The 27,591-nt window shown below is 35.4% G+C and overlaps 1 protein-coding gene across 1 annotated transcript; it reads left to right on the plus strand.

Annotated features, from left to right (window-relative positions):
• Positions 1–758: 758 nt before the first annotated feature.
• Positions 759–27,337, plus strand: LOC136024966 (proteasome subunit beta type-1-like). The gene is made up of 5 exons (XM_065700571.1): positions 759–873; positions 14,582–14,771; positions 21,679–21,793; positions 24,759–24,880; positions 27,014–27,337. The coding sequence occupies exons 1-5, from the start codon at positions 839–841 to the stop codon at positions 27,197–27,199; spliced, it is 648 nt and encodes a 215-aa protein (XP_065556643.1). The 5' UTR covers positions 759–838; the 3' UTR covers positions 27,200–27,337.
• The last annotated feature ends 254 nt before the right edge of the window (positions 27,338–27,591 follow it).

The raw sequence follows: 27,591 nt of genomic DNA on the forward strand, positions 1-27,591 counted from the left end.
ATTCTGCAACCTGTGGATTTTTGAAACTTGATTATCCCTTTTTTCATCTGATCTAAGACTTCCGTTTATTCTGATGCGCTCTCAGCGAAACTAAAGTGCTATTTTTACGTTTAGCTCAAAAATATGCATTATTTACACATAAAAAAAAATGCAACCACAAACGTGGAAATCGAATACTAAAGCGAGGTTGACGAAGGAATATGGTAGTTTTATCAGTGAAAAATGAAGCTTGCTTATAAAGTCTTTAAGCATAAAAACAATTGAGAATATTGACTTATACGTAGTTATATCATAGTCATTCTTATAGCGACTTCAAGAAAATAAGTACCTGAAATCACATCTTGACTTTCTATGCGATTTTATAAATAGTGTGGTTATATTTGGTTTTTAATTATTAGTTTGTTTATAATGTTATTAGTTTGCATATTCAGAAAATAGTTAGAATCATCGATTGTTTAAAAGCTCTAAGTGGTACCTAACGTAATTTTAACTTACCTAATGCAAATTGTTTTTCGTGTATGAATGGAAAGGCCTATATTGGTCTTTTACCTTTCCGCTGATTATAAATAAATTATAAACGTGATTATTATTATTATGATTATAATTATACGATTATACTGATTATAAATAAATACATTTAATAAATGAATGATTATATAAGGAAATAAAACCAGCTTCCTTGGCAAGGTAGCGAAAATGAATAAACTATTCTGGCTAACTTTAGGAGCCATCTAAAATCAGGCAGCACTAAGTCTCTCGAATGCATTTTGGGAAGAAATTGATGAAAAATTTGTGACAAGCTAATTTTAGGAGTTATACCTTACAATTTAATAAATAAATGGCTAGGTGGAGTCCGTACAGTGAGAATGGAGGGTAATTAATCATATTTCTCCTAGGAATATTTCTTTTAAAGTAAGGCTATAACTTCAGTTTATGCCCCCTTCTAAAGGGAACAATATAGCCTAATGCCAAAATAATAGTAGCCAATCATTCAGTCCCTTATCTCTATATCTAAATGCGATGGTATCCATTGTGACAGTGTAGCCATTCCCCTATGATGCATCCGACGTAACCCTAAGCTATTCAAGTTGAGTTAGTGTAAGTGAATGAAACTCACAAATGGATCCAGGGTAATTAACCTCTTTTTAAGAAAGACCACTTTTTTTGGCATCTGGAAAGTTGAGATGGGTTTTGGGACCACTCCTATTTCACTACAGCATGATGCAGTGTGAGGTTAGTTACAAAAGCCCCACTTTCTTGGTGAAATTTTCATTAATAATTTGTCAACATAGGGCTAAATTAAAAATGTGGTCTCTGTTTTGACAAGTAATTGAAAAAAAATGTATTTAATGTTTTTGATTTATGGAATAAATCTTTCATCTTTGAAGAGAAGTTTCTGAAAATTTAATCTTTGAAATTTCATTTTGCTATAGGCCTACAAGTCTCTTGTTGCCCTACTTCTCAAGTAGCCTATAACACTTCTGTCTGGTTTTATTTAAATGTAATGGATAAGCTTCATGTAAAAAAGGTACAAAGGTGGGCATCAAGGATAATTCCTTATCAACATCTTCTCTACAAAGAGCAACTCTCAAGGCTTGGTATTCCATCATTGCATTTCAGACAGGATTATGGTGACCTTATCAACTTGTTCTGTATTATTAAAGGTATAAACAACCTAGATTTTGATTCATTTTTCAAATACAGTCACTATCACACAACCTACCAACATCATTACAAACTGTACCCTCCAAAATCAAATAAGAAAATTAGACATTGTTCATTTTCCAGTTGGGTTGTTTCACCTTGGAATAGTCCATATGGAAGCTGGGAATGTGCAGATATTTAAACATTCTTTAGTGGAATCACCAATCTATTTGGGAATTTTTGATGTTTAGTTATTAGTTATAAGTTGAATTTTTGGTTATGAGTTTTGTTTGAGTTTTGGATATAAGTTGGTTTTTTGCTTTCTTTTTTCTTCTAACATTTATAAGTGTTGCTAATTAGCTTATTTCTTGTTTTGTGTCTATAGCAACAAGCATTATTGCTTACCATTTGATGTATTGATAAATAAATAAAATTTATGTATTTAGAATCAAAAGAAAATCAGCTTTCTGTTAATATGTAGATAAAACTGAAAGGATATATATGTCAAAATAGGCCTAGGGTAATAGGTAATTCCAAAAAGAGGTCCTTGTAATAAGTCCATAAACTAACAATTTCAAGTGTTTGATCTTAAATAATTTTAATAGTAACCATTTTGATTTGTTGCTTAGAGTTTTAGCTATTCATTGATATATAGAATTCTTCCCGATTCCTCTGTGGTAACAAGATGTGAGGGTTTTAGTTTCACATAATTTTGCTCATTTGGATATGGGTGTTTTACCCTAGTACTATTTTCATTCCCCATGAAGGCATTTTGAAGTACTTGCCTTCACCCCTCTCAATCCAAAAGACTGAATTGATAGTAATGGTAAGTATAATATAGATACAATTCCATTTTTGGCACTTGGACTGGTAACATTTCCAGTTAACTCACTAATGATATAGGTAAGAAATACATACAAATTAGAATTGTATGCTGAATCCACCAATCTTACTTCTCCCAGTTATATCTAAAGTGCTATCTAACGTCCCAGAACCCTTCCGTATATGTCACCACAGCTAAAAAAAGTCATTAATAAGAAAAAGAAAGCTTGGAAAAAGTATAAAAATTGTGAGAGTGCAGCCCATCTAGAGCAGTACAAAAAGGCCAGGAACAAACTGAGAAATGCGACCAGAAAAGCAACCATAAGATATGAGGAGTCGATAGCACTAGAGGCAAAAACCAATCCAAAAAAGTTTTGGAGATATGTCACTTCAAACAACCCAAGCCGCAGGTCGATCCATCATTTTACCTCCAGCGATGGAACCAAAATAACCGACCCATTGGTAATGGCAGATACCCTCAATCAATGCTTCTCGTCAAATTTCTCTAAAGACCCTGGATGCCCCCCACCGGATATGCCAACCACCCACATCAAACACCCTATGCCATCGATCCAGTTCACAGCTTGTGATACTTACAAGCGCCTAAAAACTTTGGACCCATCCAAGGCAAAGGGACCCGATGGCATCCATCCTAGGTTGCTGAAGGAGACCGCAGCTGAAATAGCGGAACCCCTGACAAGAATATTCCAGATGTCAATAGCTTCCAAAACTATTCCCTCTGACTGGAAAACAGCAAATGTCATGCCAGTTTTCAAAAAAGGACAGAAAGATAAACCACAGAATTACAGACCCATCAGCCTGACTTCTGTCCCATCAAAAGTCATGGAAGGCGTCTTAAATGATGCAATCGTTGCACATCTGGAAACTAACAGCCTGTTATACAATGGACAACATGGTTTCAGGAAGGGTCGCTCTGTGGAGACAAACCTAATTCAATCATATGACATAATCACCAAGATGATTGAGGAAGGCCTTCCAGTTGACGTACTCTTGCTGGACCAAGCCAAAGCTTTCGAGAAGGTAGTACACTCGTACCTGGAAAGGAAACTAGAGTTCTATCAACTCCACCAAGATGTAAGAGAATGGATTGTCCAGTTTCTCAAGGATAGAATACAGAGGGTGATGATGTATGATGAGGAGGGGAATCAAATCATGTCAAACCCAACTCCAGTGCTCAGCGGAGTTCCGCAAGGAACTAAACTGGGACCTACCCTCTTCAACATGTTCATCAATGACTCAGCCCAGTCAGTGCAAAATGACCTTAAACTGTTTGCAGACAACTTGAAATTGTTTGGCCCAGTCGCAAACAACCAACAGTGCGCAGCTCTGCAGGCAGATCTGCACACCCTCAACAACTGGTCCTCTTCCTGGTCCCTCGAGTTTAATGCTGAAAAGTGCAAAGTCCTACATCTTGGCCCTAAGAACCCAGGAATGACATATACAATGACAGATCGTACTGGGAAGCTCATAACTTTGGAAACTGTCACCGAAGAAAGAGACCTTGGGGTCATTGTTGATGACAAAATGAAATTCCATAGTCACAGCAAATACCTAGCTGCAAAAGGCAACAGGTCCCTTGGTCTCATCAGACGTAATATCACCAGTAGATCTCCCAGGACAATCAGGAAGCTATATACAGGACTGGTCAGACCGCAACTTGAGTACGGAGTCTCTCTTGCCGTTCCCCACTATGTCGTGGACAAGATGATCCTTGAGAGCGTTCAGCGGAGGGCTACAAAACTACCAACCAAATGTAAGAACCTCTTGTACCCTGAACGCCTCAAGAAACTCAAGCTCCCAACCCTGACGTACAGGAGGAAACGCGGAGATGCAATCCTGACCCACAAGCTGCTGGAGAATGGTGTCACACCAGGGCTTTTTAATAAGTCGCTCTCTAGCCACACCCGGGGCCACACCAAGAAGCTCCAGCAACAAAGAAGCTCACGGAGAGAACGTTCCAACTTCTTCTCAACTCGTGCTGTTCCACTGTGGAATTCCCTTAGTGAAGAAACAGTTCAGTCCAAAACTGTTGACAACTTCAAAAAAGCAATTGACCGAGACTGGGCAGCGATGGAGTGGAAACTACACTGGGAGGCCAGTGGATCTACTCAACGGAACTAGACAACGCACTTCCACCTCCATCACTCAACCGGCGAATCTACAGGATGTTCACCCAACCTTATTCGCCGGACAGTGCGATTTAAGGTAATTTAAGGTAATTTAAGGTAACATCTTTCTCCCTTTTTATTTGGGATTCATCCTTCAGGTTTGTTGATTTCTCCTCATCAATATGGCTTCTGTTTCAAATTTTCAACTGCTCATACACTAATTGATGCCACATAGTTTATATATTCTCAACTTGACCTTAAAAATACTGTATTAGGATTATTTCTGAATTTCTCTAAGGCCTATTTAGGCCTTAGTTCTCTGGTAGAGTACAGAGTGTGAGTCTGGGTGGGGTGACTTTGCATCCCCTACCTGTCCAGAGGGGTGTTCTGCAGGGCTCTGTTCTTGGCCCAATAATTCTCCTTTATATTAATGATTTGGCTATGGACCTAGGTCTATCAGTGCACCCAGTACTTTTTGCTGATTATAGCAACTTTTTCATCACCAGCCCTAATTTACCATCTGTCATCACCTCTATCCAAATCCTTCTGAACAGAGTACAGGAGTGGTGTCTTGTTAACTGCATGACCATTAACAGCAAGAAAAGTCAGGTTGTATTATTTCAAACCCCTTGCAAAATAATGAAACTCGGCAAGCACTTGGCCTAAAATACTTTACCAATCTCCTCCTCCAGGTTGAAGTTGCCAAGTTTCTTGGTGTCCACATAGACTCCTCCCTATCATTTGCAACACATATTTCATACATCAGAGCCATAATTTTGCAACAGATAAGTATGATTAATTGTGTGAATCATTTTCTTCTTCCCAATATCCTTGTCACCCTTTATTACTCTTTTATTTACCCATATATCTCATACTGCAGATCTGTTTGGGGCAATACTTATCCTTCAGTTACCAATAAATTAAAATCTGCCCAAAACCATGCTGTCAAAGCAGTTTTTTGGCTGCCCTGGCTGTATACCACCCAGGATTTGTACTCTGATTTTGGTATTATCCCTTTTGAACAAATCATCAACAAATTAAATCTATCCCTTACATACTCCACTTACCATAAACATCTTCCTGCCCTATTATTATCTTGTTTTAATAGAAATAATTCTAAAAGCCTCTGTCTCTGTTCATTCAACTGTTCCTTCATTGTCCCTAAGTGTGTCTCTAGTTCTGGTGATCTCCCATTTATAAATCTATGCTTCAATTGAATATAATACCCTGCAGAGTTGAGCTATACACAAGTTTTCACATGCTGTATAACAATGTACTAAATTTTGTTATTATATTTCTCTAAATTTTATTCAATTTGCTTTAATTACCTGTGTTTTCTCTTTATTTACTTTCATTTTCAATTTTTTGTTGTTATGGGCCTCAATAAGCTCACTTCAAAGATCCTAATTATTATTAGTGTTATGTTTTATTTTTTTTTTGAATAAATTAGATTAAATTGGATCCAACTACAACTTTCATTACAATCAATGAATGTACTTTAATGTGTGTAATAATCTCTTTATTCTAACATGATGAAGCTAATTTTCCTTAAATCATGCTTGTTAGTGATAGGATGAATCCTGTGTCCAAAAGCTTCAGTGATGATAGTAAGTCCTCTATAGTGTCCCAAGCAGTGGTCTACAGTTTATTGAGCCTTTTCCTGTCCACTGATGACTTGAACACATCCACACTGGGAGAGGTTGTTGTTTTTTCACTGAGGGAGTTCAACAAGCTTTTTGGATTGTCTAGTCAGAATTCGTCAGGAAGGGTATTCTCAGCATTCAGAAGCTTGTATGCTGTTATCACATTGCCTTGGGTGCATCTATACATTAGAGCAGCATTTTGAGCATATGGAGCAGGGATGGATAAGCAACATCATAGAAGTCTTTAATACATTTTGTTGCCCTCCTCTAGACTGATTCAATGGCTGTTTTCTCAGTCTTGTTGATTAGGCATGTGATACACATACTCTAGGCTCTAGCATTGGTTGAACAAGACTCTTATATAGCTTAGTCATAACAGCTGGAAATGTTAGTGAACATTCTTTTGAGTAAGCCAAGGGTCTGATTAGCCTTTTCAATAGCTGCTTGGTCATAAATATAAAAATTCAACTTATCATCTATAAATGATTCATCTAGAATAGCTGCTAGAAATGGCTTTGCAGGACCCATCACTACAATAATTTGTAGATATTATGATATTATGTCTTCTTTATAGGCATCTGTATCTACAGTTCAGCTCAATAGACCTTTCCAAAATACTTGATTTTACTGTTGTTTTGCAGAAGAAGCTTAAATCTTTTAAAATAGAGATGTAAGTATTTGGGAGATTAACTGCATGCTGCAATTCAAGAAAAGCACAATTTAAACTAGGCTACCTTTTGTATTTAATTTAGAAAGAAAAAAATTGCAGGCAAAATACAAAAAAAAGTCGCAACCAGATCTATCCTTACCTTTTCCTACAGAAGATCACTATCAATCTGCTTGTTCTGCCCCTCAGCAGAGTCATTCCTAGGGTTAATTCCACCCAGGGAAAAAAAATAACTACATCACCCCCCTCATGGCTCAAATATAAGCACAAAAATTGATCAAAGTGAAAAATCCCACAGCTATGGCACTATCCCTCCCTGCTGCTGCACCCAGGGTAGCTAACCTGGTCCCCCCCCCTTTGAATGGCTCTGCCCCTGAGGCATTACTAGCCATGAGATGTAAGGTCAAAATCATTAATAACTTGAGCAAAAGCTGGTGCTGGACCCCTTGTACTATTACCCAGCTTGTTGAATTTGCCTCTTCTTTTCAAGATATTCGTCCAGCAGTCAAGGAATTTAATGTAATTTAGAGCTTTCTGGGCACCAAAAAAGTAATCCTTTTGTAGTTTAAGCATGTGTTCTTGTTTCCATTATGCTAGAGCTGTCCTGGCCAAGTGGATTGGTGTGCTGGATCCAGGATCCTTTGTCTGAGAGGGTGCAGGTTTGAATCCCAGTGTACCCAATTGTTTAGTTTGGGATGGGGGTCAGTGGCGTGACTCTGTAAGCTTAGCCAGCATCGACCCAGCTCTAAATTGATACCTGGAGAAATCTGGGGAAGGTAAACAGGAAGGGTGTGCACTTCCTTCCTTCCACTCCCATTGCACTTCCTGGCTGAAAAGCCAAGAAATGGAGATCAGCACTGCCAGTAGGGATTGTAAAGTCTAATGCTGTATCCTTTACCTTTCTTGTTTCCCTTCCTTTCCACAAATATTAGGTTATAGCTGTATGCCAGTCCTCTGACTCCTGTCCTGTGTGCTATACCAGAAAGAAAACCATCTGCAGCCAAAGCAGCATTGCCAGTTCTGCACTCTTCAGGAGCACAGCTGAGTTTCTACATTTCCTCTACAGATTTGTTGTTCTTTAAATGCTTTGTTGCTGACTGGATTTCTGCTAATATGAAGGGAGTTCATCTCTTAGTAGTTCTTTGGCACTAGCTGCTTGGCTTACAAGATCCTTGTTAGTCTACTCAACAGCATCAGCACCAAGCAAATTAGAGAATGGCCCCTTTATTGATTTAACTTGGCATTTTTCTCATTGAGTTGATGGTTGTCTACAAATGTAACTGATTTGGAGAATAACAGAAGTTTTCACTTTAAGATCAGAGAGATACTAGTGAAGATAATTGAAATCACTTCTTGTGGCAGCATCCTCAAGAGTGTTTGCCTCCCTCTCTAGAAAGAGGTTTTTGCCTCTCTGAATCAGCCCATTGAAGATTCTGTAGGTCAATATGTCATCCAGGGTCATTACTAGCCCAAATCTTTGGTGGGGGGAGCAAGAGATTCTACCAACTGGCTGGTCATTTTTACTGACTGTTTTTGTTGAAATTAGCATAATGTCCTTTTCAAATATAAATGTAAAATTACTGCACAGGTCCATAAAACCAATGTATTTACCAACCAAGATTCATATTTTGTTACATATCATGTCACTATTTTAATGCTGTTTAATTAGCCAAACATAAAATTGTGGCACCCTTGGTAAAATCATGGCAAGAGATGGTAGGACTGATGCATTTACTGACCAATTTTGAAATTTCTGTAGGTAAAATGTCAGGATTTTTATGGTCTTTGTTGAACCAAACAAAGAATTTTAGCAGAATTCGAAAAATCATGGTGCAAAGCCCCACAATCTCATTGAATTCTTTTCTTTTTTACCAAGTGACCAATGACATTGGAGGGGGGCATGTATGCAATACAGTACATAATGCATATGTCGAAACAAAAATATTTAATGGTCAATGATGATGGTGACTCAACTTATAAGATGCATCCCATACTGTTTGCAAAGGTTTCCTGTACCAGTCTTTGTCAACTGCAGACTTTAAGGCTTTAACACTGGGAGATATAACAGCATTCTGGCTAGGGGAATTCCATAGGTTGACTACTCAATTAGAAAATGATTTATTTTGCAGTCTGGTGTTGGCATGTTTCTGGTAAAGCTTCAAGGGGTGGCCTCTAGTACTCTGCAAACTTACTATCTGGAACAGGCTAGGCATCACACTTGGACATGTTCTTACTTGTATGTCATTAATACACCTCCTTGCCTACATCTATATGTAAGATATGGTAATTTGAGCTTGTGTAATTGGGTATGATATTAAAGATGTTGAAATCCCTTTACACATTTAGTTGGACATTGCTGTAATCTAGAGTTGATATCTCACCCTTATTGACTGGAGTTGTAATACACATCCCAAATCCTAATTTGGTCTGATCAGGCCCTTTAAGAACCTAGTAATCACATGTGGAGATCTGCTGCAGAATGTTCTTTTTGTTAAACCAAAAATTTGGTTGCCTCTTGCTGCTACAGACTGTCAATTAACTTAATTAAACATTTAAGTTAAACTTAAGCTAATCATCAACCAAGACACCCAGATCTTTTTTGCTCTGACTGCATATGAGTGGCTTTTTTGAACAATAACTGGAGTCCATAAAATAATGGTACAGAGGGTTAATTGCTCCAAAGTGAATGACTCTGTATTTCTGGGTATGAAATTCAAGCTGCCAGGACTTTGCCCACTTTGACAGTGCATCAAGATCAACTTTGATGGCTTTGGTACATTGTGGGTAAAGGACAGGACCAATTATTCTAGGATCATCTGCATACAAGCAAATTTTGTTCTCTGTGATTGAAGGCATATTGTTGATGAAAATATTAAATAAAGTTGGACCCAAAACTGTTCCTTGGGGCACTCCACTTTTTACATATGCTGTTTCTGAAAAGAAGATTGATCTTCTTTTCAAAGAAGATTGATTTTGAAAAATAAAGAACATACAGAAAAAGGAAGTAAGACTAAGCACTAGGCTAAGTTACCCCCCCCCCAAAAAAAAAATTCTGAAAAGCAAGGATTCTCCTCTTGTTCCTGGTTGAAGTACCAGGTTTTTGCTGCATAAAGCAGAACTGGCATGGCCTTGCTATTAGAGACTTGCAATTTAGACCATAGAGAGACTCTTTGGTACTACTAAACTTTTGATAGTGTATTGAAGGCTCCATTGGTTTGACCAATTCTTGTGAGCACTTTTTTTGCGGTGTATCATGTATCTTCAATTATGCTTCCTAGGTATTTGAAATGGACAACACCATTTTGTAATTGATAAATTGGTTTCATCCTCTGGATCCATCTTCAAAGAATAATAAATAAAATAAAAATACACATTAAAAAAAGGAGTATTTTCTTTCAAGTTCAAAAGTGCTGCTTTATGATTTACAAGCTGTTTCTGTTTATAATTTTCGTTGATTCTGTACTCTTTTATTGAGACCAAGGTAGAGGAATGTAACACATATCAAACAGTTCGCGGTAACAAACTGCAATAAGGAGTGACCTGGCTCAATAGTAATTAAAACTCTAAAAGACGGAATTTTGATAAAAATAGTTAGATCAAAAGAATCGCATTTTAATGCTGATTTTAAATATATAAGTTTCATTAAGTTTAGTGTTACCCATCAAAAGCTACGAGCCTGATAAAATTTGTCTTTATTTTAGAAAAATAGGGGGAAACACCCCCTAAAAGTCATAGAATCTTAATGAAAATATTATCATCAGATTCAGCGTATCAGAGAACACTACTGTAGAAGTTTCAAGCTCTTATCTACAAAAATGCAGAATTTCATATTTTTTTTTGCAAGAAGACAGATCACAATGCGTGTTTATTTGTTTGTTTGTTTGTTTTTTATTCCAGGGGTGATCATATCGACCTAGTTGTCCTAGAATGTTGCGAGAGGGCTCATTCTAACGGAAAATAAAAGCTCTAGTGCCCTTTTTTAAGTGACCAAAAATTGGAGGGTACCTAGGCCCCCTCCGACGCACATGTCCCCCCAAAGTTGCTAGATCAAAATTTTGAGATATCCATTATGTTCAGCTTAGTCGAAAACCGAATAACTATGTCTTTGGGGACGATTTAATCCCCCGCAGTCCCCAGGGAGAGGGGCTGGAAGTTACAAACTTTGACCATTATTTACATATAGTAATGGTTATTGGGAAGTGTACAGGCGTTTTCAAAGGATTTTTTTGCGTTGGGGTGGGGGCGGGTCGGGGGAGGGGGCTATGTGGGAGGATGGAGGAATTTATCATGATGGAAGAGAATTTCCATGAAGGAGGTGCAGGATTTTTCTAGTACTATTTAAAAAAAACAATGAGAAAATAAATACATTTTTTTTCAACTGGAAGTAATGAGCAGCATCAAAACTTAAAACGAACATAAAATATTACGTATATATGGGGGTTCGTCTCCTCCACAATACCTTGGTCTTAACGCTAAAGTATTTTTAGTAATTTCAACTATTTATTCTATGGCCTTTGTGATTCGGGGGTCATTCTTAAATATTTGGGACAAAATTCAAGCTTTAGTGTAAAGAGCGAGGTATTGATGAAATTTAAATTTCGTTTTATTTATTCATGTGTGGTGAGTCAAATCAAAAGATGCAATTCAAAAACGTTCAGAAATTAAATAAAAAAACAAGTTTTTTAACTGCAAGTAAGGAGTGACATTAAAACTTAAAACGAACAGAAATTATTCCGTATATGAAAGGGGTTGTCCCCTTCTCAACGCCTCGCTCTTTATGCTAAAGTGTTTTTATTGTTTTGAAATGTAGAGTTGTGACAAAAAGTCAAATTTTAGCGTAAAGAGCGGGCAGTTGAGGAGGGGACAACCCCTTTCATATATGGAATAATTTCTGTTCGTTGTAAGTTTTAATGTCGCTCCTTACTTACAGTTAAAAGAGACTTGTTTTTTTTTCATTTAATGTCTCCTAAAAATGGACAGTTCTCTCATTACTAAATAAATTAGAGATTAGTTTCCCTATGATCCTTTATTAGTAGTGGTATTAGAAAGTTGGCAAATGGCAAGAAAATCAACTTGAACTAAATGAGACAAAAAACTCTTTTTAATACTATAATTCTTGCACAAAAGCTAGTCATCCAGTAATGCTACTTGGAAAATCTTAAGGGTCTGACATCTTCTTTGGTGTAAACACTAGAAAAAAAAATATGCAACAATGACTGTGTTGAAAAACGGGTCTTAAAAAAAAAATGCACAAATAAGCTGAAGGCAGAAAGTGGTCTCATGATCCCTATTTAAAAGGTCATGTTAACTCCCTGTCAGTAAGATTTGGACGCAGAAAAATGGCTTAAAGAACAGCAGTTTAAAATATAACTTAAATAAAGAGTCCGAATATATGGATTATGGAAAAAAAATTCTAAAAGAAAATAGACTTTTGATTCCATGAAATCTGCAGCCAATAGATCGCTGATTGAGGCCTATAAATGACTGAAATGGTATTTAAAAAAGGGTATGGCTGAGATATAGGTGGCACAATTCAATGGTAGATGAAAAATGATAGACAAAAATGGTAGCAACTATTTTCAATACAGCTCAAATGCACATAAACCAAACAAATAGTTGCTGATTAAAGTACTGTTCCAGCAAAAGATATTGCAAAATAAAAAAAACTATGCCTTTTTTCTACTTTTTGATATTGTTTTGATGTCATTTTTGCAAGTGAAAAGTTCAAATGTGAATAAAAATTAAGAAAGAAAAATGGAACTACTCAAGAATGACTGGAATAGCTCAAGAAAACACACTGCTTTCATGAAATGAGAGCTCTCAGGTTGTGTATTTCTTTATATTGTCTCTGGGAATCGATCATGGAAAGATATGTGCAGATGATCATTCCAATTTTCTTTCTCACTTTGAGAAATTTACTGGCCTCAGATCAAATTTTTTTATACATTTATTTTTTATCTTCAGACCTGTGTCGTTGTTAGTTATATTCAGTGATTTTCCTCTCAAGTCTTTCTGAAACGGGTTTCTAGGTCCAGATGGTTCCTTTTAGCACAAAATCAGGACCTTAAGTCTTTATTTTGGCTCTCTGACCCTGTGTGAAGCTAGAGCATGGCTATGGGCCTTTTCATTACTGCATAGAGTTCAGCATAACTCTAACTTTATTTAGAAATATTTTGGTTGATTGATCTACCGTAACTCCATGGTCTTTTTCACCATGACTGCTTGTAAGTGGTGGTTTTAACCCATCTTTGGATTCCATAAATACAGGTACTAGGGATTTTTTGTTCTAAAATGTATAACCTAAGAATTTTGGATATTCAATTCTAGTTACCAATCATTTTCTGGATACTACTACTACTACTACTAATAACTCACTGCAGCACCAAGCCGCCTAAGGCCAACACAGCTACGCACGCTCCTCCTCCAACCTAATCTATTTAAAGCCTCCCTCTTTACACCCTCCCAGGAAGTTCCCATTTCCTTTAAATCCTTATTTATGACATCCTCCCAACCCAGACAAGGACGACCTGCTTTCCGTGTAGCCCCAGACGGTTGGCCAAAAAGGACAATCTTCGGTAATCTGTCATCCTTCATCCGTAGAACGTGGCCTAGCCATCTCAACCTTTCTTTCATTATAGCCCCAGAAAGCGGGATTGAACCACACTTTTCGTACAACCTACTGTTTGAAATACGGTCAGTCAGCCGGGTACCCAGAACAATCCGTAGGCAATTTCTCTGGAAAACATCTAGTAAATTTTCATCTGCTTTTCGGAGTGTCCATGCTTCAGAGCCATATTTGACCACTGTCATCACTGTAGCTTCCAATATTCTAATCTTGGTTTGTAGGCTTATCTTTCTATTCTTCCAAACTTTTTTTAACTGTGAAAAAACACCCTGAGCTTTAGCTATTCTACTTTTAACATCTTCACTGCTCCCACCATCTTTACTAATAATACTACCAAGGTAACTGAAGCTCCCAACCTGATCAATCTTGGATATAATATATTTGTTTATTTTGGGTGATTTAACCTTTTAAATAAGAAAAGAAGCTATAAACATTAGCTTGATGTGGCCAAATTGAGCACACAACAAAATATAAAGATTTAAGTGTAACGATACTAGCCCTGAATTGTGTCCCTACAAGGTTTTGGTTGCTCTCTACAAGGATGCATGCAGAACGTTTTGTTTGGAGTGGAGTTTTACAATGAAAACATCAAAAATGCATCAATAATTTGATCAAATGCATTTTTGTTATGTTTTTACAAGACAGACATTTGGAATTAATATGATATTTGGAATTAATGGATAATTCTCTAAAAAAAATTTTAATCCCCGACCTCCCCCTCCCTTGAAAAAAGACAAATCATCCAGACTAGCCCAACTAGAAACTTCTTCTGAGGGTATCCTTTCTGTCTAGCATATCCAATCTTTGGGGTACACAAATGAAAGGATATGTTGAAATGAACTAATTTCGACAAAGTCCTGTGGAAATTATCTTTAGAAAAATCAATCAGCTGACATCCATAGCTTAGGTAAGCTTATTACCATCTATCATTATTATGTACAAAAGTCAGGTTGGCCTCAGAGAATATATTGTGTGCACAAATACACCTCAAGCCAAGTAAATATAGTTTTTTCATTTATTTATTTTCTGACAAGGCACATTTTTCTTCTAGGACTGTTGTTGCTATTGCTGGAGAGGATTTTGTTGTAATTGCTTCTGACACAAGATTGAGTGAAGGTTATAGCATCCTAACCCGTCATCAGTCAAAACTGTTTAAGCTTTCTGATGGAACAATTCTTGGCTCAACAGGATGCTGGGCAGATGTGTTAACACTGACTAAGAATATTGAAGCTAGAATGAAGGTAAGTTCAAAATTTTAGCCCTAATTTCTTACAAGTGAACTAAAGCCTGAACATCTAGTGATGGGATCATGAGATCTTTCTGGGGTTGGAGTGTAATTCTTACGATTGTAAATACCCAGGAATGTGAGTGCACCCCTAGTATTTTTGGTCTGATGTCTTTTGGCTGATCATGTTTTTTTCTAACTTTACCAAACCACTTTTAAAGGAAAATTTAACATAATTTCAAATATTCTGTTTCCAGTGTAGTATAGCAAATAACATGTCACACGGACAATTACCCCTTTTCAGAATAATCCTATGATATCTCACCCTGCTCAACCTTGGACCCTGAGGTATGTTTGTTCTCTGAGGATCATGCTTCAATGCATTCTTCCACACAGATTCAGCTTTTTGACTTGGGGTAGGCTTGGAATATTGTTCCTAGTGGTGGATGGTGATGAGAAAATGCAGTTTTAGTCCAAATTTAAGCCGCCAGTGGGGGATCCTACCCTTGCTCCTCCTGTGTGCTTTAAAGGTGTATAGATTTTTAAAATCTTAGGCCTCTTCTGATTTTTGACTGATTTCTGATTTTGAGTTGAAAGTCCACTCTTTCTTTCATTTGAAGTGTGAGAATGACCATTGAAACATTAAAGCTAGTGGTTCAGTTTTTTAGGACATGAGTGGGGGTCTTTTCAAGGGGCATGTGAGCAAAAAGGCTAGAAATCACTTTGATAGAAAGTTCAACCTACTGCTTTTAACATAAAAGACTAGTATTAGTTTTTAGTTTTCTTTTTGATATTGTAAATGTCACGGAGTCTATCAACCTTATTTCTGAGTGGAAATAGCATACTTCATTTAAAACTAATACAAATTACTAACCAATTGTATTGTATTTTAGCAGCTGTATTGATGTTTTCATTTGATTCATATTTTCAAAAGCTATATTTTCAATGAAAAGATGTTTTACCCTTCATTGCAGTTGAAGGACCAATTAACCTTACTGATTAATAACAAAAACTATACCTCACTTAAGAATGGTTCAGAAGTACTAACTGAACGTATCTTGTTGTTTATTTATTATATCAAAATTGCAATGGTAAGCATAGCCTTGATTTTGTAGAGTTGCACAGACCATCATACACATAATAGATGCGTGCAGGATTAGATATGAAAGCTTGATTTATCAAGAAACTATATGAGAAATTATATATATACTTGAACTTTTGGTGTATAGGGTATTGGTAAAAACACTTTTAAACACATTTCTCCCCCTCACATATCGGTATAACTCCCCTAAGCTTTGATTTTGACTATACTCACAATAGTTATGTTGGCTAGTTATAATATACATCCCAAAAATTATATAGCGTTAGAGGACAATGGAAAAAATTAAGTTTTTATGCCCCACCCCCTTAGTTTGAATACCACCCCTCCACAACTAATTTTATTATGCCCTGAATAGCCTTGTACTATTTTTTTCGATGATACGTTTTCTGTAGCCTCTGTATATTTTCTCGTAGATTCTTTCTCTGCCTATTTAATGTTACTGAAGCGTTTGATTGCTCAGGCGTCCCAAGGTTACCAGAGTTGAAACAATAAGAAAACTATTCATTAAACGATTGTTTTGGGAACTATTAAACTGAAAATGAATATTTATTATTGTCAAAAAACTTGCTCATACAATAGGTAGATTTTGTGTGACCAAATTTTTTTTCTTCTCAAAAATGAGTTTGGAATGGAGAAAAATACCTCTAGCGTAAGCTTATTTGGTGATCAGATAAAATATTTTTGTCTAGTTCTTTGCAAATTAAAAAAGGAATTTGTTCAGGTATGTTGCAAAAGTTGAATTTATTTAAATTGTCTACGTATTATTGTATTAAAAAGCTATTAAAATGCTAATTTTATAAATGAATTAACCATATCAATGATGTTGATAAGTATGTCAACCATTTGAACCAATTTAACTCTAATCGGATCTATGTGTCAGTAGTTTAGGGGATCCAGCTACAGAAGATTTACCCTTGTTTAGGCACTAAAGCTTGCCTATACTTAGATGAACAAACAATTTGAGTCAGTGACCTACTTAGAGACAGATATCTGACGCTCAACTAATTTGTGTAATATTCCTGTATGAACATTATTAACAAAATAAAGCAAACCGCTTCATTTTCATTTCAAATCGGACTGATAGAATTTATGATATAGTGATAAACTTTACATGATAGCATATATAACATAAGCATAGTGCAACCGCTTGTATCATCATCTTCATGCGAATGAGTGCTTACATCAACGCTTCTTTTAGAGGGAACTTATGATAATCCATGCCCCACCTCTAAGGGCCCCAATGACCCCTCTTTTTTGTACTTATTCTTTTTGAAGTTTTATTTTTTTAAATTTAACTTTCTTTTACACTTAGAAATGAACCTTTTTTCAGGTTTTAAAATGACATAAAATATACTTAAAACAAAAACACCATCACTTGTGATATTTCCGAAATATAACACGAAGGTCATAAAGACATGTTAGTTGTGATTATTCATACTAGAAAAATAATGTTTGTAGTAACATTTTTTTTACAGAATTTTTTGAAACTCGAAAATTTTTTTGAGGTATGCATAAAGATGAAATTAATAAAATCGTATATATTTTAAGTAATGGTACGACATCCCTTTGAGGGAAATGATACAATAAACCCTCTTGAAGCGTATTGCTTGATGCTGGATTATGCATAAGATGAAATTAATAAAATTGTATATATTTCAAGCAATGATGCGACAACCCTATGCGGGAAATAATGCAATAAAGCCTTTTAAAGATTATTGCTTGGTATTGGAGTATACATAAACATTTAATTAATAAAATTCTACATATTCTAAGCGATGATAAGAAAGTCGTGTGAGGGAAATGATTCAATAACGCCTTTCGAAAAGTATTGCTTAGTGTTGGGGTTTACATACACTCGAAACTAATAAAGTCGTATATACTTTAAGCGATGATCCGACAGCCCTAAGAGAAAAATGATACAATAAACCCTTTTGAAAAGTATTGCTTAGTATTGGAGTACACATAAAGTCGAAGTTGATAATGTCATATATATTTTAAACGACAATACGATATCCCTATGAGGGAAATGATACAATGAAGCCTTTTAAAGAGTATTGCTTAGTATTGGGGTATACATAAAGCCGGAGTTAAGAAAGTCATATATAGTTTAAACGATGGTACGGCATCCCTCTGAGAGAATGATACAGTGAAGCCTTTTGATGAATATTGTTTAGTATTGGGCTATGCATAATAAAGTCATATATATTTTAGGCGATTATACGACAGCCCCATGAGGTAAATGATACAGTAAAACCTCTTGAAAATTATTGTATTTTTGGGGTATCCCTAAAGTCAAAATTAATAAAATCTTATATATTTTAAGCAATGATATGACAGCCCTATGAGGGAAATTATACAATAATTCCTTTCGAAGAGCATTGTTTAGTATTGGGATAATGCATAAAGTAGAAATTAATAATGTCATATGTAGGTTAAGCGAAGATACTAAAGCACAATGAGGGAAATGATACTGTAAAGCCTTAATTGGTGACTAAATATCAAAATATTAATAGAAAATTCTGAATTCTAAAATTCTGAAAATTCTAAATTCTGAATGTTTTAGTTACCGACAGAGTACCAAAATATAAGTTCAAGTACTTTTGACTACAACAAACTCAGCTACTTGGTAAATTCCAAGTCTTCTTATAGGTGACTGGATATAAAAAAAAAAATTAATAAAAGCACCTTTGAATGGAACAAACTCAGTTAATAGGTAAATTATGAATGTTTTAGTTGCTGACTGAGCATCACAAATTTAATAAAAGCCCTTTTTACCACGATAAACTGAAGTAAATGATAAATTCTGACTGTCTTAGTTGTTGACTGAGTATCAAAAATTCAATAAAAGCACCTTTGACTACAAGAAACTTGGGTATTTGATAAATTTCCAGTGTTTTAGTTGCTGGCTGAGTACCAAAAAATTAGTTTTGATTACAATAAACTCAGGTAGTTTGTAAATTCTGAGCATTTTAGTTGCTGGCTGAGTACCAAAAATTAATAAAAGCACTTTTGACTACAACAAATTTAGATACTTAGTAAATTCTGAGTCCTTTAATTGGTGATTGAATATCCAAAAATTAATAAAAAAGCACTTTTGCATGGAAAAAACTCAGAATTTAGGTAAATCCCGAATGTCTTGGCTGCTGACCGAGCGTCAAAATCTAATAAAAGCACTTTTGACTATAATAGACTGAGAGGACTTGATAAATTCCGAATGTTCTAGTTACTGAAAGAGTACCGAAAAATTTAAAAAAAAAACACTCTTGACTAAACAAACCTATCTAGTTGGTAAATTCCAAGTCTCTTACTTAGTGACAGCTTATAAAAAAAAATATAATAATAGCACTTTTGAGTACAATAAATTCAGCTAGTTGGTAAATTCTGAGTCTTAATTTTGTAACCGAATATAAAAAAAGCACTTGCTCGCAAAAAACTCAGCTTTAGGAATTTCCCGAGGGTCTTATTTGCCGACTGAGTATCAAAAATTTAATAAAAGCACTTTTGCCTACAATTACATCAAGTAGTAGGGAAATTCTGAGTGTCGACTCGGAAATAGTACTACCCAATATCCGGTTTTTTTCCAGGCAAAAGTGCTTTGGTATTAATTTTCTTTTACACGGTAATCAATTAAAAGACTTGGAATTTACCATGTGTCTAAGTTAGTTGTAGTCAGGAGTACTTATGTTAATTATTTTTTTGTTATTCAGTCAGCAGCTAAAACACTTGGAATTTATCAAGTCCCCTCAGTTTATCGTGGTCGAAAGTGCTTTTATTAGATTTTTTATGCTCAGTCAGCAACCAATACATTCCGAATTTACCTACTTGCTAAGTTTGTTGCATGCAAAAGTTCTTTTTATTAGTTTTTGATATTCAGTCTCATATTAAAAGATTCAGAATTTACGTACTAGCTGAGTTTGTTCCGTGCAAATAGGTGTGCAAAAGTTCCAATGCTACCAGTAGCATAATTCTGAAAGCTGCTGACACTTTAGCAGCACAACTTGTGTTTTGACTGCTTTGAGCAAAGTATTTTTATTTTTAAATTTGCAGAAAATGAACAAATGTAATTTAGTATAGGTTGCAGTCAGAAATACCAATAGTTTTCTGAATCACAATTAACAATGTCATCTAATTCAGTGGGAAGCCATATACTAGCCATAAATATCATATTCCATAATTTTGCATGTGCTAAATTAACAAAAGCACTGTGTTATATTTACTCTAATGCTGCTAGTGGAGTATAGTATTCGAAGTCTGAATGATACTGCGTATAGCTAACTGTTGTTACTTTATGGATGGGGTTGTACCCTCCAATACTATTGGTATTATAAGATTAATGCATACCCAACTGCATGCTTGATACTCATTGTTTACTATACTACAACTATAAAAATCACCTTTTTATTTTGTTGGAGAATAATATTGATTGGTCGCCTGGCAGTCACATGCATTATGAAGCTGTAATATTAGTTTTGCTCTATTCTAATCCCTAAAATGAACAGAGAACCGCTGCTACATTGTAGTTTGGCTGTTATAGGCTACTAATCTACCACGTTCCAGCTTTTCCATCGCCTTCTTTAATTGTATGGATACTTTGATAGCTACCAGCCCTTTTAACATTCTTTGAACTGACGAATCAACAGTTTTGAGAGAATTTGGCTATTTGTGCGAGATTTGGACAAATATTCACTTTCAGTTTGAGAAAAGTGAAGTAAGTAAAAACGTGTGCACAAGATAGAAGGATAACAGCAACTTAAAAGTAATTGTTCTAATTAGCGACATTGAGATTTTAGTAAGAGCAAGTTTTAAAAAGTCGCAGCACGAGAAAAGATCCATCTCTTCTTGCAGGAGAGAAGAGATGCATACATCTTGTGAGAAGAAATATTTCAGAAGAGATGCATCACATGGTAAAGAAAGATTCCAAAAAACGAAAACAGCTTTTTTTTGCATTGTAATTGTTCTTTTTTAAAGTTTTGGTTCTTTATGGGTTGAGTTACTTACAGTTCATAACTACAAACTATTTGATCAATCTTCAAGCACAGTTATCAGATAGTATGTTAAGAAATAAAGACCAACCGTTTGTAAAAAAAAGTCTGTATATAATATAAAACTTTACAAGAAAACAATCTGAAAATAGTAAGCGAATTTTTACTTTCGGCTATAATATATAATTTTTTATGAACCGTGTTTTGGGGTCACTTACGTTTTACTCAATTATCCCCCGAATTTGAATATAATCTATAGCATAATTTTCTCTCATTAAAATTTTTATTAATTTTATTAAAATATCTCATTAAAATCGACCAATAACCGATATATTTTTTACGATATCCGATAATGACACTGATCCTCATATTGGCTCTTGACCCTCATATTGACCCTCAATAATATCGGTGGACTGATATATTGGTTGGGCTCTACTTTAGAGGAAAGGAATATGCACAGAAGTGCTTTTAATAAATTGTAAGTGGTGATCTAACAAAGGAGTATTTATTGGGTGAAGTAACTCAAGCTTTTGAAGACACAAAGGGCCTGAGTTTTTACCTTTTTGATGGAACACTACCTGCGAATACCCTCAAAACTCCGTATTTGCTGTTTTTTTTTTTTTTTTTTGTCATGGAAATGTAAGATACATCCTTTTGTTTTGAACTCAATAGCGTGACATTTTATCATTTTTTTTTTCTGAAAGCTGGCCCTCTAAAGCGATTCTGCTCTTGGCTTCAAATTGTTTATGAAGTGCCTTTCATTTACTTTTAGCAATGATGTGTAGCTATTTAATTATATAAATAGCCAAGATTTTTCCATATTTTGCTTTTTTTTTTAGATTTACCTCCATCAACATTTGAAACCAATGTCAACTTCTGCTGTTGCTCAAATGTTATCCACTATGCTCTATCAGAAAAGGTTTTTCCCTTACTATGTGTCTAATGTTTTAGCAGGTGAGTCAGAATTTATTCTATTGGTTTATAAGTGACATTGTGAATTATCAAAGGGTGGTAAAAAATTGTCTGTTTTTATTCGTTTTGAATAAACATTGCAACACTTGAGAGGATCCAGAATAGGGTCTCAAGGGGGAGCTATAGCAATGCGAGAGGATAACTTTATAATCTCTCAGTATGAGATTTGACGTGGTATCAGCTACTGCTTTCTAGAAGTACATCTATCACCCTCCTTTGAATGAGTTACCCTATCTGTACTGTCATTTTCCTGGCTGATACGGCAAACATGCGGAAAATCGGCACGGTCAGATTACCTACATGAGAAGATGCTTCTTGGTGATTGCTTGATGAATACTTTCCTTGAAAACCCGCCTGTTCAATCCTTTAAAAGAATGTTAATTCAAATAATTAAAAACTCAAGGAATGTCAACTAATATGTTTGATTTCTGAACATTTTCATCTGTCTATAAATCTGAATTCTTACTAGAGTCAGTAATATGTTTGGTAAAAGTCAGAAAATAGTAAAGAATCTTGGATTCTAAAAAAATTCCAAGGGAAATCTTGCCAGAGACCAAAATCTTACAAAATGAAATAACTGGGAATAAGAGAGGTAGTAGTTCAGAGCATGGGGTTACCAAGTGAATGACAACTCCTGGATGATTATGTGAGAAAGATTTCAAAACTAGGTAGATTTATGATACTTATACTACTACTAACATCTCACTGTAGCACCAAGCTACCTTAGGCCAACACAGTTGCGCCCGCTCCTCCTAAAACCCAATTTATTCAAAGCTTAACTCTTCACTCCCATCCCATGTAGTTCCAGAGAAAGAATGAAGTTCCCTCTTTATGACCTCTTCCTACCCCATTCGGGGAGACGTGCTTTTCATTTCATCCCAGATGGATTGGCAGAAAGCACAATCTTTGGCAACCTGTCCTCCTTCATTTGTAACACGTGCCTAGCCATTTTAACGTTTCTTTTATTATAGTCCTAGAAAGTGGCCCGAATTACATTTTATTCGGACAGCTTCTTGTTTGATCAGTCCAACGGGTGCCTACGACTAAGTTTAGACAGTTACACTGGAAAATATTTAACAAACCTTCCCCGGCCTTTCGAAGCACCCACGTTTGAGAACTGTACTGGACGACTGTGCTTCCAATATATTTAATTCTGTTTCGGAGATTTATCTCCCTTTTATTCCGAACTATTCTTGGAGATATATATATATAAGAAAAACAAGATAGGAAACCAAGAAATGTAAAGAAGAGACATTTTGTTGCTGTGAGGAGCACCAAATAAGTTAGCAGAAAAACGAGGCTATATCTGCAAGTAAGTAATTAAGATAAAACAGAAATAATGGACCAGACATTTTGAATGGCCACGCTTTAGTTAATACTAAAAGAAATGTTGCGCGAATCAGTTGTTTTTTGTTAATTCAATGTAAAAGTAAAATACTTTAAAATCCCATCAAAATGACGTAATCTATTTGCGGTATATGACTTGTTCCATTCATAAAGACCATAAAAAATACATAAATCGGCACCTGTATACATATATGTAGATTCCAATAGTTCCTGTTATTTTCTGTGTATAATTTAAATATTCAACATTACTTTTGTGACTGCTCTTATCCACAAATAAAAACAGAGGGAGGGACCTATGCAGCAAAACTTATTATGCAAAGTTAGGGGGCAATCAAGTGGCTTGACTAAAAAAAGGTGAACTCGATGGATTTTTGAGGCGCAATTTTGCTGTAATTAAGAGGAGGTACCTTTTACATCTTTTGTTGTTTACCATCACCATTGTTGTTCAGGTTGGTGTCAAACTGGTAGATTTCTTTGACTACTATTTATTCTTCCATTCTTGTTTTTAAGGGGATTCAATATCTTAAGATCGTTTTGCAAGCCGCAGTGTCGGCTGAACGCTCAAAAACAAAGGGCTTATTAGCTATTTCTCCCAGGTACTAGCTAGCATCGAGAACTATTGAAAATCTGTGGCTTAACTATGAAAGTTGACGGAAGAAACATTGAAGTTTTACATCTCCTGTTTTGGCAAGGCTTTTAATCAAAGCGGGTAGCACCAATGGGGCTCCCAAAGCTGCCAAATTGATCAAATTATTTCCTTTGAGTGAACTTTCCTGAATTTTAAAAAGAAAATTCTTCTCCCTTTATTAATTAAAAAATAATAAAACTTACATTTTCTAATCATGCAAGTTTCATTAAGGCTGAATATCAATCTTTATCTCTGGCACAAAACCGAAAAGGCTGTATAATTTTTGAGGATTTATGGGGGAAAAAATGTCAACTTTTAGTTTTCTGTCATATATTCGGGTCTCTTATCATCTCTGCAAGCTATGGCAAGACCATCTAATCAGTTCTAAGTAGTTTGGCCGCACAAACTATAAAAGTTTATAATGGATGAGATAAGGCGATCCATTGAGGTATCGAATCCCATTAATCTTATTTTTTACCTTATTATGCTGGCACTCATGGCAGGGGTTAAATAGAGAGGGCGAATCTCTCTTTCCTGGAAATACCGCTGCCTCTAACAATAAAAGAAAGTCATTATTTTTTTTTTACTTCTTTCCCTGGAGAAGATTTTCTAGTCCTCCACATCCCTCTAGTAATAGGACCTGTTTGCACCTATGCCTTTCACAGCTTGATCAATGGTTAAGACGTTTTTTATTCAGGGTAAAACGTAATAAAAGAACATTTTGTTGTTATATATGAAGTAAGAGGTCAATCAGTATTTTTTCACTGAAATCTTATAATATTTAAAAATTAAGGTAATCGATTTAATTTTGAATAGCACAAACTTAGGCATAAGTCGACAGAAAAATGTGTTCATGTTCTTATATATTTACTCTAAATTGCATTCCTTTGTCCAACTTCTGATAGGCCGTACAAAAGTTACAAAATTGTAATCTGAATTGTTTAATATTCTAAAAATTTCTATGTCTTTTAGGTATTGATAAGGATGGTAAGGGTGTTGTTTATCATTATGATCCTGTTGGTCATATGGAGAAAGATGTTGTTACTTGTGGTGGTACATCTGCTCCGCTAATCCAACCTTTCCTTGATAACCAGGTAACTAAAACCATTCTTTTGATCTATGTGTGACAGGGGGCCTTCAAGAACTCATATAGATGGAGAAGGGAGGAGGGGGCACAAAAGATGTTCCATGGGAGGTGAAGGTTTTGCCAGAAATCACGTTCTATTTTGAAGTCTATCAAATTGTTTTATCTTTTGATATTCTTGGTCACATAAAGGTGAGGGAGGGGCCCAATCTGTCTTCCCTTACGGGTATCCATGTCCAAGACGATTTATTTCAAAAAAGTCAATTGCATAATTCTTTGTAATTAGAGGGCAGCCAACCCCCCTCTTGTATGTTTTTTTTTGGCTTCTAAGCTTCAGTGGCGTCGGATCAAAAGTTTCGGATAGCCATTTTTCTCGGAATACTCGAGTCCAAATAGATATGTATCTGTTGGATTTATAACGAACAATTTTGTTTAGGAGCACAGGTCTCCGAGAAAAAGGGCTAGCAAATTTTTTACCCACCGGCCTGAAAGTTTTATACTTAAGTCCTTCAGTCAGGGGAATTACAAAAGACAAGGAAAACGAAAGGATCTAAAACAGTTTTATTTCAAGTTATATCTCTGAGCTCCTGCGCTTAGGGAACCCCAACGCACCACAAAAAGGCTGAGCTAGTAGACCCCCTAAAAAGAGGGACCTGAAGATGGGTCTTTTTTGGCTAGGGAAACTTATGTATAAAAGTGGCCTGGAAATTGGCCAAAGCGACCTCAACACACAAAAATTAAGAAATTCTGGCGATGGGGGTGCAAAATACTTTTTCTGAGCGGTTTAAAACTTGCATCCGTAAGTCCTTTGCCGAATTGTAATCTGTATCTGCTACTTCAATGCTTTTTTTTTTACTTATTTTGCATTAATTATTAGATAATCTCTCATCGGTGCATGATTTCTCTACAAAAAAAGCTTGTCAACATTTCTAAGGCTGAAAAAAATGCTATTGAGTAATTGGGTATGTGAAGCCCTCTGCTCTTTAACAATTATGTGACATCAGAGAAAGGGTAACTGAAGGTACTAACAAGTCTTTTTTCCTAATTCAATATACAGAAGGTTCTATTAAACCCGTAATGAAAGTAAAAAAAAAATCACAGGTGCGTTTGTACTTATAATAAGAGTAGTTTAACACTTTGTTTTTGTGACTTTCATAATATACAGAATTGAAAAAAAATATTGTTAAATAGCATTGGAGACGTGTGCCAGAAATCTGTTGAGTGGTTCATAAACCTATGGAGTTAAAAAAAAAAAGTCCGCGAATAGCAACGTTAAAGGCAGAAGATAATAGTGAAAGACATCTAGAAACGTACGCAGGCTGAGAAACTGGCAACTCGAGCGTTGTCAGAGCGAAGGATATGTGATGGTACGATAACACATACGAGGCCACATTTGTGAGGGCCAAAAGCAGGTAACAGCTCGTGAGGGTTGAAGACCGAGCGATCGGAGGAAAGTGATAAAAATCAATGAAACTTTCGCTAGTAACAGTAAAGTGGAGGAAATTTAGAAGGGTTGTAAAGACATTAGGGATTACTTCCATTTGAGACATATCTTGTTTTTCAATGAATTACTTCTTTTCTCTCACCTTTCAATGTCTAAATTTTCGAATGGATTATTTTTTTTAAGTAAATAGAAAAAAAGACTGTATATTTTAAAGTTTGTATTTTCTGAGCTCAGCACAGTGTATTTTACCTATGCCCGTGGTTTCGATTAGGCGAGGGGGAGGGGTAACCCGTTAAAGGTTTTTTAAGCTATTAGTTGACTGGAAAAATATAAATTATATCTAACTTTTCGGATTTTTTGGGTGGGGACTGCGTTCAAACCCATAAAATATTACTGTGTATATTCTTTTTTTAATTAATTATGAGTCAATTTTCATACAGGAGTGACGAATTCAGTTCTTGGTCAGACGAGGATCATAAGCAAATGTTTACTCAAGCAATTAAAAGAGTGTATTTAGGATTTTAGCTTAAAAAATAGTTTCGATAATATACGAGTATATTCACCATTTTGAAAGATAAACCGATGGATTAATAGAGGGTACTTGTATTAGTATTTTGCTTTGTAATGGTAAGAGTGTGCTATGTAATTTCAACTTATTTTTCCTCGTCACCAAGTTATTTTTTTTCTTATTTCGTATAGATCTCGATGTATAATATGGAAAATGTTCAAAAGAAGATGCCTACTAAAGAGAAAGCCATTGGAATTGTCAAAGATATCTTTATCAGTGCAACAGAACGTGAAATTCATACTGGGGATGGTCTTGTGATAAATGTTATAACCAAGGATGGAATTGACACGCAGCTTATGGAACTGAGAAAGGATTAAGCTATCCTTCTACTATTGTATTTGGAAAGATTATTAAAATATTACAACAGTATAAGTGACGTTGTCATTTAAACTTAAACTAATTTTCAGTTTACATTCATTCTTAAAAAATTTCTTCATTAAATCTTATATTCTTCATTTAAGTCTTGGTTTTATTTTGTGAATTACATTCACTTGTATGTGGATAAACAAAATGGCCTACGGTGTAGAACACACTATTTTTTTTTCGTCGCATGTTGCCAAGGGTGATTTGTTACCCTTCAAACCTAATATACCGCGATTTGTTCATAATTTCAAAATGTTTCAAGTGACTGTATAACAATGATATTTTAAAGTTCGCGAGAAGAGGTTTCTTCGATCCGGAGATCACTTTTAACGGAAGGGAAGATGAT

This window comes from Artemia franciscana, chromosome 3, assembly GCF_032884065.1.
Source record: "Artemia franciscana chromosome 3, ASM3288406v1, whole genome shotgun sequence".
In the NCBI taxonomy this organism is placed as follows: Eukaryota; Metazoa; Arthropoda; class Branchiopoda; order Anostraca; family Artemiidae; genus Artemia; species Artemia franciscana.